Below are 21,024 nucleotides of genomic sequence, written 5' to 3' on the forward strand. Positions count from 1 at the left end.
ATGAGCCTCCACATGCTGTGAGTCTCCGCGGTGTCATGCACAACGAGTCACGTGATAAGATGCGCGGATTGACGGTCTCAGAAGCGGAGGCAACTGAGACTTGTCCTCCGCCACCCGGATTGAGGTGAGTAACCGCGCCACCACGAGGACCTACTAAGTAGTGGGAATTGGGCATTCCAAAATTGGGAGAAAAGGGGATAAAAAAATAAAAAAAATAAAAAAAAATAAAGATATGGACAATCCGTTCACATTATATTGTTTTTATATGACCCTCCGGAAAACGTTCTGAAATGAGAGGCTGCCATGCCCGAAAAAAACACTTAAAAACACAACTTCTCCCCTTCACAAAATGTTCAAATGAGGACATTACAAGCTTGTGTGCTAATTGCCCTAATCAAAAGAAAACATGCTGGTTTGTTTCTCTTTTCCATGCGTAAATAAACACATAACTGCATTAAATGCTTGAGGGAAATCATGATCCGTCCATATGCAACAGCCAGCGTAATCTGAAGTTGTGAAGCATGCCTTTATTCTGGTCTCTTCTTACATGACCAACATCTTCAGAAACTATGATAATTAAAGCCAAGCGCTCACAGACAGCTCAGATTCACAAAGTTTTAAACTTAACCTGGGATTATTTTACCGGCCGTTTTATAGAAGGTAAAAAACACTGATATCTTTTTACCGGCGCGGCCGCACGGGAACGCACAAGTCCAGAAACATAACTAACAGATGGCTGATGATCAGATTTGTTATTGTTAGATAATGTTAGCCCTGCAGCAAAATATCTGACAGTTTATCCTAATGCCTCCTGTTAATTATTTAGCATAATTTACACTTACAATTAAATTCAGTTAAAATAATTATTTTCTGTGGTTTCAGTCTACAGTTTAAGAATTTGACACGGTGTTTGATATGAATTACACTGTCGTCTGAATTTCTGCATTCAAATTTCAATGATTCCCTGTTTTTTAACCAATCGCACCCTGGTTCTAACAATAAATCATTTCTATTGAACATAGATTGGATCTGTTAAACACATGAAAGGGCAAAATTTTAAAGAGAGCCACAATGAAAGATAAATAGAAGATAAACAGACCATTTTGTTTTACAGAAATGAACAATGTCTGCCAAAAAAATTATACTAAGAAAAAAATATATATATAAAGGAGGGGGCTTTTTTCAGATTTATTATTATATTATGTTGCATTTACTGTATTGCTATTGTTCTGTTTTGTGGTATCTATGTCTCTGCTGCTGTAACGCCTCAATTTCCCTCCAGGGATAAATAAAGTAGTATTGTATCGTATCATAAATATATAAATAGAAATAACTAAACATGATAACATGATTATTGATATGAATTTTTTTTTTTGCACTTCTGTTTTTGCTGTTCAGAACAACAGAACTCAAAATGTAAACATGTATGTAGGGCTGGGCAATATGGCCAAAAACATCATGATATTTTTTTGTCATTTCGTTCAAAATCGATATTTATCACGATATACATTCCACATGCTTGTAAAACCTCAAGAATGAATATTAAACATAACCTGTTTGTTTACACGTAAAGTACACAGAGTAAGATGCCTTTTAATTTGAAGTTCAAGAGGTATGCTCAGTTTGTTATTGAATCCTACAAAAGGCGTCTGGCCTCTTTTCGATTAATTTTCAGACGTTTGACTCCACTGAAAGACGCATGTGACGCGCCACACTCCAGCTCAGTAGGTGGCAGCATGGGCGCCTGCAGGATTTCATCTGAGGGTACGCACAGAATTCTGCCTAGGGGTCCCATGGGATTTATTTTGTTTTGCTGCAAAAACAACACCAAAGCGTTCAATTCTGGTGACTTTGAGAGAGGCATTTTATCTTTTTTTTCTTTTTTGGATTTTTCCCCTTTTTCTCCCAATTTGGAATGCCCAATTCCCAATGTGCTCTAAGTCCTCATGGTGGCGTAGTGACTCATCTCAATCCGGGTGGCGGAGGATGAATCTCAGTTGCCTCCGCGTCTGAGACCGTCAATCCGCGCATCTTATCACGTGGCTTGTTGAGCGTGTTACCACGGAGACATAGCGCGTGTGGAGGCTTCACGCTATTCTCTGCAGCATCCACGCACAACTCACCACACGCCCCACCGAGAGCGAGAACAACATTATAGCGACCACGAGGAGGTTACCCCATGTGACTCTACCCTCCCTAGCAACCGGGCCAATTTGGTTGCTTAGGAGACCTGGCTGGAGTCACTCAGCATGCCCTGGATTCAAACTAGCGAACTAGCGAACTCCAGGGGTGGTAGCCAGCGTCTTTTACCACTGAGCTACCCAGACCCCGAGAGAAGCATTTTTTTTTGTTTCTCGAGTATGAGTAGCGTTGATGTACAGTAATTATTGGCTAAAGCATTTCTTCCAGTAACCGTTCAGAACAGACGCGTCCTCGTGCTAAAAAAGAAAAACACACCACAATGAATAGAGCAGAAAGCAGGTGTCTCGAGATGCATTTTTATTAGTTGAAGAAGTTCTTTTTGACTTGACACGGTGTCTAAAAATGCAGCGCTCCCCTGAGAAATGCTAAAAACACAGTGAAATGTGATGCAGTTGTCAAAAGACATCCATCTAGCAAATGTTTACAAGGAAAATGACTGAAAACCAGCGTGAGCCGACACAAAAACACGTTAGGTTTTTACAGCCTCTTGTTCACATGAAAGCACTAGTTACGTCTCAGAAAGAGTTGATTGTATAGAAATTTCCACTGTATCCAGCGCTGTTTGTTCTCTGTAATCCTAAATATCCAGATACTGTTTTACTGTGTGAGAAACTGCTCCAAATGATTCAGTGAGAGAGCGCTCTGAACGAACTGTAATCACGAACTGATTCAGACCGTTTCGTGAGCCCGATTGGCCAATTCACTGAAAAGAACCGACTCAAAAGAATGATTAATTCGCAAACTGTTCATCTTTTAGTTCTTTTAAACAGCCAACAGAAATACGGGACACGCTTCATGATTGATGAAATATTCTGAGAGTAAAAGTTTCTCAGCGAAATCGCCCCCTATCCACTATATAGTGCACTATTTTGGGTGTCTGCCATTTTGTTGTAGTGTCCGCATTCATTCCCTACATTTGTTCAATCATTCTTCGAATCCAGGGTGTGCTGAGTGACTCCAGTCAGGTCTCCTAAGCAACCAAATTGGCCCGGTTGCTAGGGAGGGTAGAGTCACATGGGGTAACCTCCTCATGGTCGCTATAATGTGGTTCTCGCTCTCGGTGGGGCGTGTGGTGAGTTGTGCGTGGATGCCGCGGAGAATAGCGTGAAGCCTCCACACGCGCTACGTCTCCGCGTTAACGCGCTCAACAAGTCACGTGATAAGATGCGCGGATTGACGGTCTCAGACGCGGAGGCAACTGAGATTCGTCCTCCGCCACCCGGATTGAGGCGAGTCACTACGCCACCACAAGGACCTAGAGCGCATTGGGAATTGGGTAGAAAAAGGGTATAAATAAAATAAAATAATGCATGAGGGCGCAATGCGCACATGTCAGGTTTTTCCGATAAATATCGATTTTGTTTTATCGCCCAGCCCTACATGTATGTACTGTATATGATAGAACATTATAAATTCATACTATGCATATGTTGAGCTTCCACAAGTATACTATATTAAATATCATCAAAAAGCTGGAAAAAATGACTACAGTTTTCGCTATTTGTGGACAAAGCATTATATTTATAAAAATATATAAATATAAAAGTTATTTTGTACTCCTAAAAAAAAATTTGCGCTTCTGTTTTTGCTGTTCAAAACAACAAAACTTGCATTTTACATGCATGTAGGGCTGGGCAATATGGCCAAAAATATCATGATATTTTTTTTTCCATTTTGTTCAAAATCGATATTTATCGATTTATCGATCAAAGCACTACAGCACACATTTGTGCATCTTTTTTGTCCTCTTCCGATCAGAGTTTTCAGAATCATTATGCATTACGTGTCAAGACATGATGATGTGTTATGAATTATGAATGTGATGCAGCAGACATACAGGTGATGCATCTCTCACTGGTGCCCTGATCATATTCGGACGCTTACATGATCAAAAATATCTCTCATATCCAATGTAAACAGAATATGTTACTTTTGAAGTTATTGCAATGGTGTAATCAGCCAACTTTGCGTGTGTGATGACCGTGAAGAACCTTTGAAAGATTTCCTTCACATAGCACCAGCAGACGAGCAGCTGAAGGTTCTTCAATCATGATCTCATTTCCTGTTGCTCTCATAAGGAGGAAATGAAGAAAGGCAGGTCGTTTCATACCTCGAACTATACAGGCGCTCTAAGAAAACACATTATTTAATTAAAGACGCTCTGGCACTCGTTACTAATGATACCCGTTGGGTCAGATCTGTGTGTGATACATGCCTGCACTTCATCAAACACACTTATTTCCTTTTAGCCGAACGACTCTCCTGTCCAACGCTCCGGTGTAGAAATGAAACAGCACTGCGTCTTTAAATTAATTTAAATGAAACCATGAAGTCATTTCGTTCCATGCAAACACGCCTCCTTTCTATGCAAATTAAGCTTGCTATATATTGTGCTTCATTCTTAAGCTGTGCTATTGCTAACTGCTATTTGCGAATAAAATATGGTATCACTGCCTGAGGAAAGCAGGCGGTGAACTGAATTTGATCTAAAAATAGATGTTTGTGTGCATTTTCACCAGAAGCAAATGAGAGACACACAAAGTAAACTTATTTTATTTCCTATTTACTTAAAATTCATATCTAATATGATTCTGGTCGATTACTGATGATCTATAAACACGAGGCACAGCTCGCTCACCTCTCTCTGGATAATGGCTTGGGTTCAGGTCTGATGGCGAGCGGCGATGACGAGCAGAGCTGACGTGCTGGTGGAGACACAGAGAAGTTCAGGTCCAGTGAACCAGACTTCCTGTGGAGCGGCTCGATGCTCATGGCCCCCTGCATCTCGCTCTCGATGGGACACGACCCCGCCCGACCGTGACCGCCTGCGGACCGCAGCTCTGGAGCCATTGCGCCCTGAATGGAGGAAGGCTCGACGGCTGGAGAACGCGCTTCATGCGTCGGGGAGACGGACGGCGGCGAGCGCGATTTCTTTTTTGCTGCAGCACCAGAGAGAAGCTTCAATAGACCACTGCTCTTCTTCTCTTTCTGTGAGAGACACAACAGAGAGAGATGGTTAGAGATAAAAGGGCCTACATGGGCAGTACTTCTTAAGGCCTTACAGCGCTTTGAACTCTCTATAGAATACGGCCCAGACAGAATGTGCATGCACAGAACTCCCCAGATTACCACAGAACTGTGAAATCTGTCATTCAAAAACCCTTTGCACATTATTTATTCAATATTTCAGCTAATTTGATGATTCTTTCAGCTACCAATGGAACTGTAGAACTCTAAGCTCCATTTAAAATATTTTAACATGTTTAAATCCTTTCCACAGAATTCCACAGATTTCCCAGTACAGAAAATATGGGGGGGAAAAAATAAATAAAAAATCAGCAGATTCCATTTAAATTCCATCCATATAAAATAAGGTACACCGGAGTTAAAGGCCCCTCTTATGCAAAACATGCTTTATTTTTTGGTCAATCAAAAAATATGTATTTATTTTGTAACCAATATAATTAAAAACTAAAATATATTTATAAATAAAAATGCATACATACTAGTTTAATATCTAAATAAATAAAAATTAAGAAAATATATTTATAATATAAAGTACAGCGGAGCTTATCGAAAATTGACTTTTTCTGGTCCATCAAAAAATAAATAAAAATCATCAAAGTTAATCATAAAATATATGTATGTATATACAGTATTTAAAATATACATATAAATACATAATATGAAATATATAAATAAAATAAAATAATTATATACATATACTGTATGTGTATTTTACTGAATATTGATGGATCAACACAATTTGTCTGAAAATAATTGATCAAAGAATTTTTATGTGATTAAAAACCATAAAAAATATTAAAACACAAGTTGCAAGCATGAGACAAAAGGACTTTTTTTAATAACATTTTATTGCAGTTAATGGTTCTTGATGCACGACTCACAAATAAATCAAACCTACAACACTGAGTGGGTGGAGAGAGAGAGATAGAGAGAGAGAGAGAGAGAGAGAGGGAGAGACAGAGAGAGAGATGAGAGAGAGACAGAGAGAGAGACAGAGAGAGAGAGAGAGAGAGAGAGAGATAGAGAAAGAGAGAGAGAGAGAGAGACAGAGAGAGACAGAGAGAGAGAGAAACCGAGAGAGAGAGAGAGACAGAGAGAGAGAGAGAGACAGAGAGAGAGAGAGAGAGAAACCGAGAGAGACGGAGAGAGAGAGAGAGAGAGAGAGAGAAAGAGAGACCGAGAGAGAGACAGAGAGAGACAGAGAGAGAGAGAGAGAGAGAGAGAGAGACAGAGAGAGAGAGAGAGAGAGAGAGACAAAGAGAGAGAGAGAGAGAGAGAGAGAGAGAGACAAAGAGAGAGAGAGAGAGAGAGAGAGAGAGAGAAAGAAAGAGATCTGGTGCATAAATTAAACAGCTGTGAGTTATCCACATATTATATTATATTTTTTTTTCTCTCTGTTCTGCTGTGGTTGTATATGATGATGTGATGATGTGAAGTATGTGGGTGTATGTAAACATTATACGAGAATGCCATTCTGGGTCCTGGTGGAGTTAAGCCATGCTAAGCACACATCACGACACTGTTTGCACGAATGCAAATCAAATGTTACACTTCAGGCCACGAAAATCTGAAGATGTTCTCCAGAGAAGCCCGTTCTCATAAAACAAGCCGCTTATTCACCACACAGTCCTGCTGTAAGTGAACACAGCGTTTACAGTGATCAACACACACGTCACATTTACACTGTCAAACAATTCTGACTCTGGCACAGATTGGATCTTGATGCATTTGAGTTCACAGTAAAAACACTAGCTGGACTTCTTGGCTACATTTGAATCTGTCTAAACAACATGACATCACTGGTGCATGTCGACTCCTGCATTCTACCGTTCTTTTCTGTACCGTCATTATATTTTTAACTGTGTGTGTGTGTGTGTGTGTGTGTGTGTGTGACTCTAAGCCAATTAACAGCGCATAATAAACATGCAGAAATCTGTGAGACTGAGGTGAAGAGAGAAGCTGCTTAAATCAACAACACCTCCAAACACACGTCATTCATGCTCCTCACATGATCTCACTGACTCATACAGTCCAAAATTCACTTTGTCACACCTGCCATGGTGAGTGTATTGAGACAATTTCCCAGCCATGAAACTGCAGTTTGGTTTATTTCTTTAAATAAATGAATAAATAATATAAAAACGGAGCTGCTTTTTTCCCTTGTATATTTGTGACAATCAAGGCGGGTCATTGTGTCACTCACAGCATCACTGAAGCCAGAACAGTGAAACTGCACCTGTCGCAAAAACACCAAGACACAGCGTGATTTAATGTGAGGATTATTCCACGTATGCATGCAGTTCCAGCATCTATTATACAGATAAACTGCACCGTTTTCTGTAATTAAACACAATAAATTATGGTCCATGATAAATAACAACAAACATTAAAAAAAAATCATCATAAATGTATTTAATTTATATTTTTTTTTTTACTTGCTTCCAAAAAAAAAAAAAAAAAAAAAAAGAAAAAGGAAAGAACTAGAAAAATGACAGAGGAGGAACAGGGACTGCACTAGGGGTGTAACGGTTCTCGGTAAAAAAAACACCTTTTGCTCCATGGTTCATCTCTAGTTTAATAACGCATCTGGATCATACAGTCTGGCGAAGAAAATAAAGCATCAAATAGACATGCGCAGTTGTAACCTCCGCTAATGCACCTGTATGGCTCTGTAGATGGACACACACCACCTGTGTTTCACGTGGGTCAACTTTCTACAGAGAGAAGCTGTCCTATTAACTGTTAGTATGTTTAATCAGTTGATGACATCACAGTTCTGCGCACGTTAGTTTGCTACAAACAGAGAAGCCCCTGCGTCATTTAAGTCTCCTGTCTGGGAACTTCTTCTTTATGCAGTCAATTACAAGAGCGATGGTCAAAAAACCTTTACAAAACAGGCACTGTTTGCAGACATTACTCGACGCGAGTGCCGTATACTGGTAATACATCGATGTTTGATTAGTTATTTACGCTGACATCACCTGAGGATATATAGTGCGCGGTGCACAGAGCCGCAGGTGAGCCCGAAACTGCACAGACACACTCCCTTCTGTCTTTAAACCTCAGACAGGCATATAACAAGAACTAAAGCACTTGAGGTGTTCATAGCCGAAGTTATGTTGCTCTTACTCCACTGATGAAGATGTGGGATTTCCGCGTATGATTAAAATACTCGAGTCGCTTTACGACATCCATTCTCGTATTCATTTTAATAGCAAGTTTATTTCTTCTATAGTGATGTACAGATTCTGCGTTGAGTTTGAAATGCACTTTATGTTGATGCATGTCACGTAATAATGCAGGTATTAAGTTAAAATGTTGAGTTAGTAATTAGAGAACATTTTTTTATTTAAGGACCCTAGCGAAAATTAACCATGATTTTACTATAGTAATATTGCCATAACCATGACTGAAGTAACGACTGCTGTCACCACTGTTTTCTGAAATCACAGTTTTGATACAATTAACCACTGTTTTGCAACAGTAATACTGTAGTTTCCATATATTGTATTGTAACCATGACAGTAACCATGTTAATTTTGTGGTTACTATGATTTTACTACAAATACAATGTTTAAACTATGGTTACTGTAGTAAAACCATGGTGATTTGTAGTGAGGGCAAATCTCTTGAAGTGTCTGTTATCAAACAGAATATTTTTACTTTGGATTTGGCAGTAATTTTTTTTTTCCCTGAACATAAATACCGAACCGTACCGAAACCGTGACCCTAAAACCGTGAAACAAACCGAACTGAAGCCCTAGACTACTGAGTGATGACCCATATGAATCAGCGAATCAATTGTTTTGAACTATTGAAATGAACTGTCTGAACAAAACAAATGAATCAAGCATCGTCACTAGTGGTCTCAGACTTTTGAAGCCCACTTGATTAGCTCAGTTTCTGCAGTTACAATATCAAAACACTCACCTTTTCTACCTTCTTCTCGTCGAGTTTAGGGAGGCTTGCGACTGTGCCCTGCACATGCGTGTGTGCAGGAGAGGAGGGCTGCAGCAGGCAGACAGACGCGTCTCCTCCATTTAGATGAGCTGCGTTGATGTTCGGCGGGGTGATGGCGGCCGCGGCGAAGCCGAGCGGTATGAGCACCCGTACTGACGCTGGAGAGAGCGACCCGGACTGCAGGGGAGAATGTGTCTGAGGGACCGCCACCATCGAAAGGGGCCGTCCTGCGGCGGGGCCCGGGGAGCGCGAGGGACTGGCGTGTGGTCTGAGGGGAGTGACGGCTGCGGTGGGGCGTTCAGGGCTGCTGCTCACCGGAGGACTGTGAACTGAAACACAAAGACAGACATTATGTGCGAACAGTTCATTCTCACATACTCCTTTATTTCCTGGTAGAGATTCAAACTCGCTTTTGATTCTTTCCCTCAGTCCACTTTCCCCATTTGCCGATCACTGACACTGAGTGGGGATTTTCCATCGTAATTAACAATATTCATCCACATTTATCCATATTTTATTCTCACTTTAATGCACATTTTTATGTTCTAAATTGAAGCGAGGGCATGTAAAGAAAAATGCAACTATGTTAAAATATGGTGTCAGCCAGTGACGTGGCCAAGGGTGGGCCTGAGCCCACCCAATTAGACCCAGGACCTCCAGAATATTAAAGATTATTCTTTGAATTCAAATCTATATTTATAAAATAGTCTTAAAAATGCACAAACTCTTATTTCTGATAGTGTGAAAGAACTGTTTGAATGTGCCGCTGGTAAAAACCATCAATTTCAGTAATTTCCTGGCTAAGCCCTTGGCGTCAGCACATACATCATGTCTCCAACTTCATATCTGGTGAATAATAATAAAAAAACATCATCTGGTGAAATATATAAAACCCTTCACCTGGTGAATATATAGGCTTGGCTAAATATGAAAATCGATTGTTGAGTTTAAGTTGATTTTGACAGTAGGGGCCCTCGAACCGGAAAACCGGAATTACTGGAATACCAGGCATTCATGACGATGACCAGGCATCGCTGACGATCTACTCTTGATGAATTACTCCACATATTTGGTAAATGACAATGTTTACTTTATAGTGTTTTTATTGTAATACAATGTTTATGTACTGTAAGCAGCTTGGAGCACAAACATATCAAAATAAAAGTCCCCAGTGTATTTCGGGCTTGTATACAGTTAAAACTCCCATGTTACGCACCAAATAAGATTTTTTTTCCTTCTGGTTATTAATGGGATTTTTTGTTACACAATAAACTGCATTTGGGAGTTTGGACACTTGTTGCCTCTCTGTCTAATTCCCTGTCACAGGAAAGACTAAGATATTTTTTTAACACATTCAATATACTGATATTGTCCGAGTAATTGGTTGGTTACTGGGGTTTCTTCCCCCACTCTAGTTATCAGTTTTGGTCAATCAACCTCTAGTTTCTAACACTCATGTTAAAGATCTCCGCCAACTTTTCAATCACTGCTGAAAACAAAAATCATTATGCAGCTCTTTTCCACTATAACAACAGTTAATAGTGACTGCGTCTGTCAAGCTCCAAATGACAAAAACTATAAAAAATAAATAAAAAAAAAAGTGATCCAAAAGACGCACGCGAGGGAAGTGCGCCGGCATGCTTGTGAAGCTTTGCCAACACGGCTTTAGGACTCTACTGCCGAGTATTCATCTGGTGAATGTCCGCTTCCTCGCCAACAAAACGGACTAACTGCTTCTGCTCACTCAAACAAATAAGGACTTTTCTAACTTCTCTGCTCTGTGTTTAACGGAAACATGGCTGAATGAAGCCATCCCGGACAGCGCGCTACATCTGCCAGGCTTCCGGCTGTTCAGAGCGGATCACGCTGTGGAATCATCGGGGAAAACGAGAGGCGGTGGAACATGCTTTTACATCAATGAAAAATGGTGTACAGATGTATCAGCATTGAAGAAGATGTACTGTCTTAATTTAGAAGCGTTCTTCATCAACTGTAAGCCTTTCTACTTGCTGCAGGAATTTTCCTCGTTTATTCTGGTGAGTGTTTATATCCCGCCACAAGCGTGCGTGAACGCAGCTGGCTGATCATATCACAGAAATGGAGCAACAACACCCGGACTCACTTAAGCAAACCTCACTCACGAACTGCCAAAATACAAACAAGACATCATATGCCCGACCAGAGACAGAAAAATACTGGACCACTGCTACACCACTGTAAAGAATGCTTATCGCTCTGTCCTACGTGCAGCTTTAGGACTCTTTGATCACTGTCTGGTTAATTTTCTTCCGACCTACAAGCAGAAACTAAAATCAGCTAAACATTTAATAAGGACTGTAAAGAGATGTACAAATGAAGCAGAGCTGGAACTACAAGCCTGCTTTGACTGTACTGATTGGAGTGTTTCTGAAGCTGCAGCCACAGACCTGGACGAGCTCACAGCTACTGTGACATCATATATCAGTTTCTGTGAGGATATGTGCATTCCTACTAGGACTTATTTAACATACAACAATGACAAACCATGGTTTACAGGAAAACTCAGACAGCTTTGTCAGGCCAAAGATAATGCTTATAGAAATGGGGATAAAATATTGTACAACCAGGCCAGAAACACACTGACTAAGGAAATCAGAGTGGCTAAAAGAAGCTACTCTGAAAAGCTGAAACAGTTTTCAGCTAATGATCCTGCATCTGTGTGGAAAGGCCTGAAAAGCATCACCAAGTACAACACACCACCCCCTCGCTCTGCAGAGAGTCAACTAATGGCTGATGAATTGAACGTGTTTTACTGCAGGTTTGAGAAGCCCAGTCTCACACCCCACATCCGCTCTGACCTTCACTTCACACACACACACACACACACCAACACCTCCTGGAACCCCCCCTGCTACTCAACCTGCACTAATGATCTGTGAGGAGGATGTGTGCTGGGTCTTTCGGAAACAAAAGACTAGGAAAGCTTCAGGCCCAGATGGTGTTTCACCTGCCTGTCTAAAATTATTCAATAGATCACTGGAGCAGTGTGAATTTCCCTGCTGCTTCAAATGCTCAACAATCATTCCGGTCCCCAAAAACCCCAAATCACAGGACTTAATGACTACAGACCTGTCGCTCTCACATCTGTGGTCATGAAGTTGTTTGAGAGACTGGCTTTGGCCTACCTGAAGGACATCACTGGACCCCTGCTAGACCCCCTTCAGTTTGCTTACTGAGCAAACAGGTCTGTGGATGATGCTGTCAATATGGGACTGCATTATATCCTGCAACACCTCGACAGACTTGGGACTTATGCAAGGATCCTATTTGTGGATTTCAGTTCAGCCTTCAATACCATCATGCCTGATCTTCTCTCAACCAAACTGACCCAGTGCCAACCGTGCCAACCACAATCTATTGATGGATCACCAGCTTTCTGACAGATAGGCAGCAGCTAACGAGACTGGGGAAACTCACATCCGGGACTTTTGACGGCCTCATCTGCGATGGTGACGAGTCAGCATACAGACGGGAGGTTGGTGTGGTCACAACAACCTTGAGCTGAACACACTCAAAACAGTGGAGATGACTGTGGACTTCAGGAGAAATCCCCCCGCACTCCCCCCTCACCATTCTAAAAAGCACTGTGGCAGCAGGAGTCATTCAGGTTCCTGGGCACTACCATCTCACAGGACCTGAAGTGGGACACCCATATGGACTCCATTGTGAAGAAGGCTCAGCAGAGGTTGTACTTCCTTCGCCAGCTGAGGAAGTTCAACCTGCCACAGGAGCTGCTGACACAGTTCATCAATCCCAAGCCTGCTTGCTATATAGACTGTACTCACAGCAGTGCCATTTTTTAAAAAGATTAAACTGTTTTTGGATCATTCCACGGACAAAACATACATTTTTTTCCCAAGAACATCCAGTACACAAAAAACTCCAGACATTTTCCAGTTGTGGAAAATCAGATGGGATCTAAGAGCTTTATACAGATTTATACCGTGCGTGCTGTTGAAGAGATGTTAAGTCTGTCCCTCACAGCCTCGTTTTCATTCCTGTTACAAATAAAAGATAGTGCTAGCATGAATAAGGTCTATTTCAAGTCTTCTGAAGTCATATGATAGTATGAAAATCTTCTCCTCCACCACAGCTTTAGTTTGCACGTACATTTGTTTAAACTTGGTGTGTGACATTCAGTTATGAGGCACACAAGAATCAAGCTCATGTGGTTACACTGACATCAAACCTAGTAAAATGCATCTTGACGTGCAACTGTTTCTCCCTTTGTGTTGCAATGAAAAAAGAAAGTCATGTGGGTTTGGAATGGCATCAGGGTGAATAAATTATGACAGAATGCTTATTTTGTGGAGAACTTTTGCTTTGGCAGCCCAAATACAACTACCATGTCAAAACGCATATCACCACATCATAAAAAACTACTGAAGAGCCCTAATTAGTAGCCATCATCGCTTCTGAAATTGTGTCCTTTATTTCAACACTGGCTTAACATTCGGCTGGAGAATTTCGCTGCTCGATGAGCTATGCGCTGTTCTTCAAAGTTCAAGAACTGACAAGAATGCAACCCAGCAATTACTGGCAGCACAAGGCGGCGAGGCATTCATTACAACAGACGTCGCATCTGAGCTGTAAAACGCTTTAACAAGCTCTTTTACCTCGCTAATATGTCTTTCACCAACACACCGCCACAGCCAATCTGACCTGAATAGGTTATAGAATGCGTCACGTTAACACGCCTCAATGCCACAGTGCTGACACACACTTATAAAAGAGTTGAACACACATGCTGTGGAATGATGACTATTGCCCTCTGCAATGCAGCATGTGTGTGTGTGTGCAATCTGAGATATTAATGTGCATCTATACAACCAATGAAATACATGACAGCTCTGCAAAACACTTTATGAAGAAACACAAAATCTCGCAGGCATTTAAATCAGCAACATTTTGTGCGGAAACAACTATAATGTTTCCATCATTCTCATATAAAGAGTGAATTGCACTTTAAAAACATACTGAAACCTTCAGATCTAAAGTTCCTCCCTAGTGAAAAAAAAAGTGCATTTATTGAAACTAAACTGCAAAAATGACTCATTCTGAAATACTTTGACTTCAGACATCAGAAAATTTAAAGAATCAACATACGGCAGCCCAAATTTCCACATCAATCACAACCATAGAGGGCAACATTCTGGTTCTGGAAGTAAAAATCACATAAATTTTAATTATTAACGATAGCTTCTGAACTTTAAAGACAGATCTACCGTGAGCTCTGAGGTTGTTAATTGATGGTACATGCTTCTGATGAAGAACTACACTACCCATAATCCTAAAGAGAGATCCACCAATCAGAGAATTGCATCAAAAGAGCTCTGCAGCTCCGCCCACTCCCATGATGCACTGTTCGCTCTCCCTACACTCTCAAAATACTTATTATATCTGAATATTTTGCAATAAAATGTAAATATATTGCTTGAATATTTATAATCAACAACTTTAAATCAATCTAAAAAATTTTATTCGATTGCATCATTCGCAATGCTTCATGGGATTGTAGTTCATTCCTCATTAAAGACGTTAGGTACACAGTCTTGTATCTTTGTCTTTTTGTCTGATTTTCAAATCGTTTTTTTGCTTGAAATCAAAGTCTGTGATGTTTTGATTCACCTCAGAGCTGGTTGGTTTGGTTCATGGCGCACAACTCTTTTATGATGGATTTTATGAAATCGCTATAGAAGAAGTTAATGGGAAAAATACTTCCGGAAACCAAGATGGCTGAAAAAGTGGGCGGACACTGTTCAGGGTTGCTGCAGAGTTTATTTTGCTGATACCAGAACAAACCAACACAACCTTAAGATAAATAATTTATCACAGATTATTTTACTGAAACAGGCACACATTTAACAAGGCCTTTAAACTTGTAAATCTGCTTTTCAGCAAAACAGAGTATCTGCAAGTTTAAAATACTCAAGACATGTTTTGCAATTTAAAAAAAATATTTTTTTTTACATTTTAATAAACTGAATTTAAACAGAATTATATTTAATCATATATACACACACACACACACTGTATATATATAGTGTATATATTATATGCAATTTTGTTTATGTGCAAATATATCAATACATGCAATTAGAGGTGTACAGATATTGCTAATAATGACAAAGCAAATAACCAATTCAATTAATATAATGAATATGTTAAAAAAAAATATATATATATAATTTCCTTACTTCGACAGGTTGGCCAAGACATTGAGGCAACAAGCAACCAAAACTGAATGAAATCCTTCATGCAGTTTATTGTGCAACCAAAATACCAGTAATAACCAGGGAAAAAATGGTGCATAACGAGACACTTTTAACTAAACAAGCCCAAAATACACGAGGGATACTATAAAGTAAACACTATCATACAAAAATGTGTGCCATAATTTATCAACAGTATTATCACTGATTTTGAACCACTCTGAAACTGCAGGAAATACTGTATCATGAGCTCTGTGTGCTTGGAGCATGTGCATCTTCACTTTGAAGCACACAGCGCATACAGACAATATATTGGAACCCAATTTGGAATGCACAATTCCCAGTGCAATTTTAAGTCCTTGTGGTGGCGTAGTGACTCGCCTCAATCCGGGTGGCGGAGGATGAATCTCAGTTGCCTCCGTGTCTGAGACCATCAACCCGCGCATCTTACCACTTGACTTGTTGAGCGCGTTACCACGGAGATGTAGTGCGTGTGAAGGCTTCACGACATCCACCGCTCAACTCACCACGCGCCCCACCGAGAACGAACCACATTATAGCGACCATGAGGAGGTTACCCCATGTGACTCTACCCTACCTAGCAACCGGGCCAATTTGGTTGCTTAGGAGACCTGGCTGGAGCCACTCAGCACGCCCTGGGATTCGAAATACCGAACTAGCGAACTCCAGGGGTGGTAGCCAGCGTCTTTACCACTGAGCTACCCAGGCCCCACAGACAACATATTTAATTAAATCTAAGCCTTTTGCATTTTAATATTCACATTAGACCAGATCACGATGTCTTTTTGTCCCCAAACTGAAGACCTCTTCAAATGATAATTGAGACTTAAAAAAAAAAAACTGAATTTAAGACATTTTTATGACACAACTTTTTAAGCACCCGCAGGAACTCACCTAACTGCATGGCGGAGCGCGCTTGATTGACAGTTTGCTGACTGGACAGGCGCAGACAGTTCTTCAGGTGGACAGCTGCTGGTTGCAGCTGCGGTGAGGACGGGCTGGACAGCGGCGTGCTGGATCGAGACGCAGACGCCAACAAGACGGGACTCGAGGGCCCCGCGGAGCCCGGAGATCCAGGGGTCACCTTAGACACCTGAGCCGTTCCTGAGAGACAAGCACGCGTCTGCCCGACTGCAAACGGAGCCCTGCGGAGACACATTCATAAAACACGCAGACACATCTGCATCATCAACATGCTCTGCATGGTAATGCAACTGCAAGCTGTGCTGAGGAACCACATGAGATCCATATTTAAAAGTACTGCTCCTGACTGCACTACATTATATCTAACAGCCTTTAGATGCAAGTCAAGAGAAAAGAGTTACAGAAGGACGGAATCTGCGCATGCAGAACTGCACAGAATTGGAACCGCTTTAACTATGCTGGCATGACAAAGCTTGTGTGAACGGCCCCTTACTGCACTGTCTTTGGGTATTTAATGGGCACTGTGTCTTACATTTAAAAGCATAAGTACATGCATTTCCTTGACCTAAATAACAGACTTTAGGTCTGTGCAGATTCAAGCACAATGGAGCTGATAAACATGACAGCCTTCAAAGAAAGAGGGACGAGTCTTTAGAGCGCTGAATTCTTCACATCATTTCATCTAAATGAAACACATCACGTTTTTACCCAAACCCACCTCATGCTCCATCTGAGAGACAATGAATCCCTGCAGCTCAGAGCTTTAATGTGTACAGACGCTAACACAACTCCACCTGTCTCTAAACACACAAACACTCTCTGGGAGAAAAGCACGTCATCGAACACTCATTATCCTGAGCCGAGAGTGTTTGCACATTTCCAGAACATTCCTGGAATAAGAGCTCTGCCGATGACAGTTTCCAGAGCATTCTACAGCTGAGACTCGAGACTTTTATACTGGGAACACAGACATTTACAGCTCATAGCATCACAGAATATTTTTATATTTCAGGTGTTTTTGAAGTTGCAAAGAATCAGGGGTAACTTGTGATGATGGCACTGAATAATGAGAAACTCCACTGTGAGTGACAGATTTAAATTTATATAGCAATGGAGTTCAACACAAAGAATATTCCCATGGTAAAATCTCTGTAATGCATGGCCACTTGTGGCGTAATATTTTAGTACATCACTAGGGTTAGGAGTCACGATTCGGTTATTATTTGGAACTGGTAACATTTAAAAAACAATAATACTGGAACCGTATGACTTTGGTTCATGAACGGTTCTTGAACATGCATTTTTTGCCAACGTGGACAGAACACCATACTCAAATACTCTGACAGAAACACACAGTGTGACCAGTACTGTCTGATTCTCAAACGAATGACTCTTAGGAGCTGGTTCTCTTGAATCTACAGCATGAAACACAGTGCGGCCAGTGTAATCTGATTCCCAAATGAATTACTCTTATGAGTCGGTTCATTTGAATATACACTGCAGGAAACAGAGCATAACCAGTGCAGTATGATTCCCAAACAAATGAATCTTATGAGCCAGTTCTTTTAAAATACAGCGCAACACACACATCGTGACCATTGTAGTCTGACTCCCAAATGAATGACTCTTATGAGTCGGTTCTTTTGAATCTACAGCATGAAACACACAGCGTGACCAGTGTAGTCTGATTCCTGAACGAATCACTATAATGAGCTGGTTCTTTTGAATCTACAACATGAAACACACAGCGTGACCAGTGTAATCTGATTCCCGAACGAATCACTCTAATGAACTGGTTCTTTTGAATCAACAGTGTGAAACACAGCGTGACCAGAGAAGTCTGATTCCCGACCGAATCACTTTAATGAACTGGTTCTTTTGAATCAACAGCGTGAAACACAGCGTGACCAGAGTAGTCTGATTCCCGAATGAATCACTCTAATGAGCTGGTTCTTTTGAATCTACAGCGTGAAACACACAGCGTGACCAGAGTAGTCTGATTCCCGAACGAATCACTCTAATGAACTGGTTCTTTTGAATCTACAGCGTGAAACACGCAGCGTGACCAGTGTAGTCTGATTCCCGAAAGAATCACTCGAATGAACTGGTTCTTTTGAATCAACAGCGTAAAACACAGCGTGACCAGAGTAGTCTGATTCCCGAACGAATCACTCTAATGAACTGGTTCTTTTGAATCTACAGCGTGAAACACACAGCGTGACCAGTGTAGTCTGATTCCTGAACGAATCACTCTAATGAACTGGTTCTTTTGAATCTACAGCGTGAAACACAGCGTGACCAGATTAGTCTGATTCCCGAATGAATCACTCTAATGAACTGGTTCTTTTGAATCTACAGCGTGAAACACGCAGCGTGACCAGATTAGTCTGATTCCCGAACGAATCACTCTAATGAACTGGTTCTTTTGAATCAACAGCGTAAAACACAGCGTGACCAGAGTAGTCTGATTCCCGAATGAATCACTCTAATGAGCTGGTTCTTTTGAATCTACAGCGTGAAACACACAGCGTGACCAGTGTAGTCTGATTCCCGAACGAATCACTCTAATGAACTGGTTCTTTTGAATCTACAACATGAAACACGCAGCGTGACCAGTGTAGTCTGATTCTTGAACGAATCACTCTAATGAACTGGTTCTTATGAATCAACAGCGTGAAACACAGCGTGACCAGAGGAGTCTGATTCCCGAACGACTCACTCTAATGAACTGGTTCTTTTGAATATACAGCGTGAAACACACAGCGTGACCAGTGTAGTCTGATTCTTGAACGAATCACTCTAATGAACTGGTTCTTATGAATCAACAGCGTGAAACACAGCGTGACCAAAGAAGTCTGATTCCCGAACGAATCACTCTAATGAACTGGTTCTTTTGAATCAACAGCATGAAACACACAGCGTGACCAGTGTAGTCTGATTCCCGAATGAATCACTCTAATGAACTGGTTCTTTTGAATCTACAGCGTGAAACACACAGCGTGACCAGTGTAGTCTGATTCCTGAACGAATCACTCTAATGAACTGGTTCTTATGAATCAACAGCGTGAAACACAGCGTGACCAGAGTAGTCTGATTCCTGAATGAATCACTCTAATGAACTGGTTCTTTTGAATCTACAGCGTGAAACACGCAGCGTGACCAGATTAGTCTGATTCCCGAACGAATCACTCTAATGAACTGGTTCTTTTGAATCAACAGCGTAAAACACAGCGTGACCAGAGTAGTCTGATTCCCGAACGAATCACTCTAATGAACTGGTTCTTTTGAATCTACAGCGTGAAACACACAGCGTGACCAGTGTAGTCTGATTCCCCAACGAATCACTCTAATGAACTGGTTCTTTTGAATCTACAGCGTGAAACACGCAGCGTGACCAGATTAGTCTGATTCCCGAACTAATCACTCTAATGAACTGGTTCTTTTGAATCAACAGCGTAAAACACAGCGTGACCAGAGTAGTCTGATTCCCGAACGAATCACTCTAATGAACTGGTTCTTTTGAATCTACAGCGTGAAACACGCAGCGTGACCAGATTAGTCTGATTCCCGAACGAATCACTCTAATGAATTGGTTCTTTTGAATCTACAGCGTGAAACACACAGCGTGACCAGTGTAGTCTGATTCTTGAACGAATCACTCTAATGAACTGGTTCTTTTGAATCTACAGCGTGAAACACACAGCGTGACCAGTGTAGTCTGATTCTTGAACGAATCACTCTAATGAACTGGTTCTTATGAATCAACAGCGTGAAACACAGCGTGACCAGAGGAGTCTGATTCCCGAACGAATCACTCTAATGAACTGGTTCTTTTGAATCTACAGCGTGAAACACACAGCGTGACCAGATTAGTCTGATTCCCGAATGAATCACTCTAATGAACTGGTTCTTTTGAATCAACAGCGTAAAACACAGCGTGACCAGAGTAGTCTGATTCCCGAACGAATCACTCTAATGAACTGGTTCTTTTGAATCAACAGCGTAAAACACACAGCGTGACCAGAGAAGTCTGATTCCCGAATGAATCACTCTAATGAACTGGTTCTTATGAATCAACAGCGTGAAACACACAGCGTGACCAGAGAAGTCTGATTCCCGAACGAATCACTCTAATGAACTGGTTCTTTTGAATCAACAGCGTGAAACACACAGCGTGACCAGAGAAGTCTGATTCCCGAACGAATCACTCTAATTAACTGGTTCTTTTGAATCAACAGCGTGAAACACACAGTGCTTCCTCTCGAATGAATGACTCTTATTATTTTAAAGTTAATATCAGATTTAGTGAATCAAAAATGTTCTGACCCCAAAGTCATTGAATTTGTCATGTGTGACTTGCTGAGGGCATATTTCTTCCTCAAAAATACTCAAAGAATCTTTAATGGAACCGAATAGTTAAATTCCTTACAATTCGCAATCCTTACAGACGACAGGTCCACACACATTCACAGATGTCTGTTCTAAACCCTGAATATCCACTCACTATAGATTCTTTCACTGCTGAATCGCTGGAGACTCTCTGCACACAGCAGCATGTTAATCACTCTGCAGCCCTGCAGCTAGAATGCGTCGGCTATTTATTCTCATCAGTGTGGCGGCAGCACAATTTCACCTTCTC

The 21,024-nt window shown here is 41.1% G+C and overlaps 2 protein-coding genes across 3 annotated transcripts in view; one reads left to right on the top strand and one right to left on the bottom strand.

Annotated features, from left to right (window-relative positions):
* Nucleotides 1-21,024, top strand: part of LOC127448282 (uncharacterized) — a 384,406-nt gene that overhangs the window by 209,968 nt on the left and 153,414 nt on the right. The window lies entirely within an intron of this gene.
* Nucleotides 1-21,024, bottom strand: part of LOC127448239 (E3 ubiquitin-protein ligase SH3RF3-like) — a 215,231-nt gene that overhangs the window by 540 nt on the left and 193,667 nt on the right. The window contains exons 7-10 of the mRNA XM_051710631.1: nt 16,356-16,606; nt 9,202-9,518; nt 9,160-9,171; nt 4,841-5,190 (exon numbers count right to left, since the gene is read on the bottom strand). Of these exons, the coding sequence (XP_051566591.1) occupies nt 4,841-5,190; nt 9,160-9,171; nt 9,202-9,518; nt 16,356-16,606 (930 nt within the window). The remainder of the gene's footprint in view (nt 1-4,840; nt 5,191-9,159; nt 9,172-9,201; nt 9,519-16,355; nt 16,607-21,024) is intronic.

This window comes from Myxocyprinus asiaticus, chromosome 11, assembly GCF_019703515.2.
Source record: "Myxocyprinus asiaticus isolate MX2 ecotype Aquarium Trade chromosome 11, UBuf_Myxa_2, whole genome shotgun sequence".
In the NCBI taxonomy this organism is placed as follows: Eukaryota; Metazoa; Chordata; class Actinopteri; order Cypriniformes; family Catostomidae; genus Myxocyprinus; species Myxocyprinus asiaticus.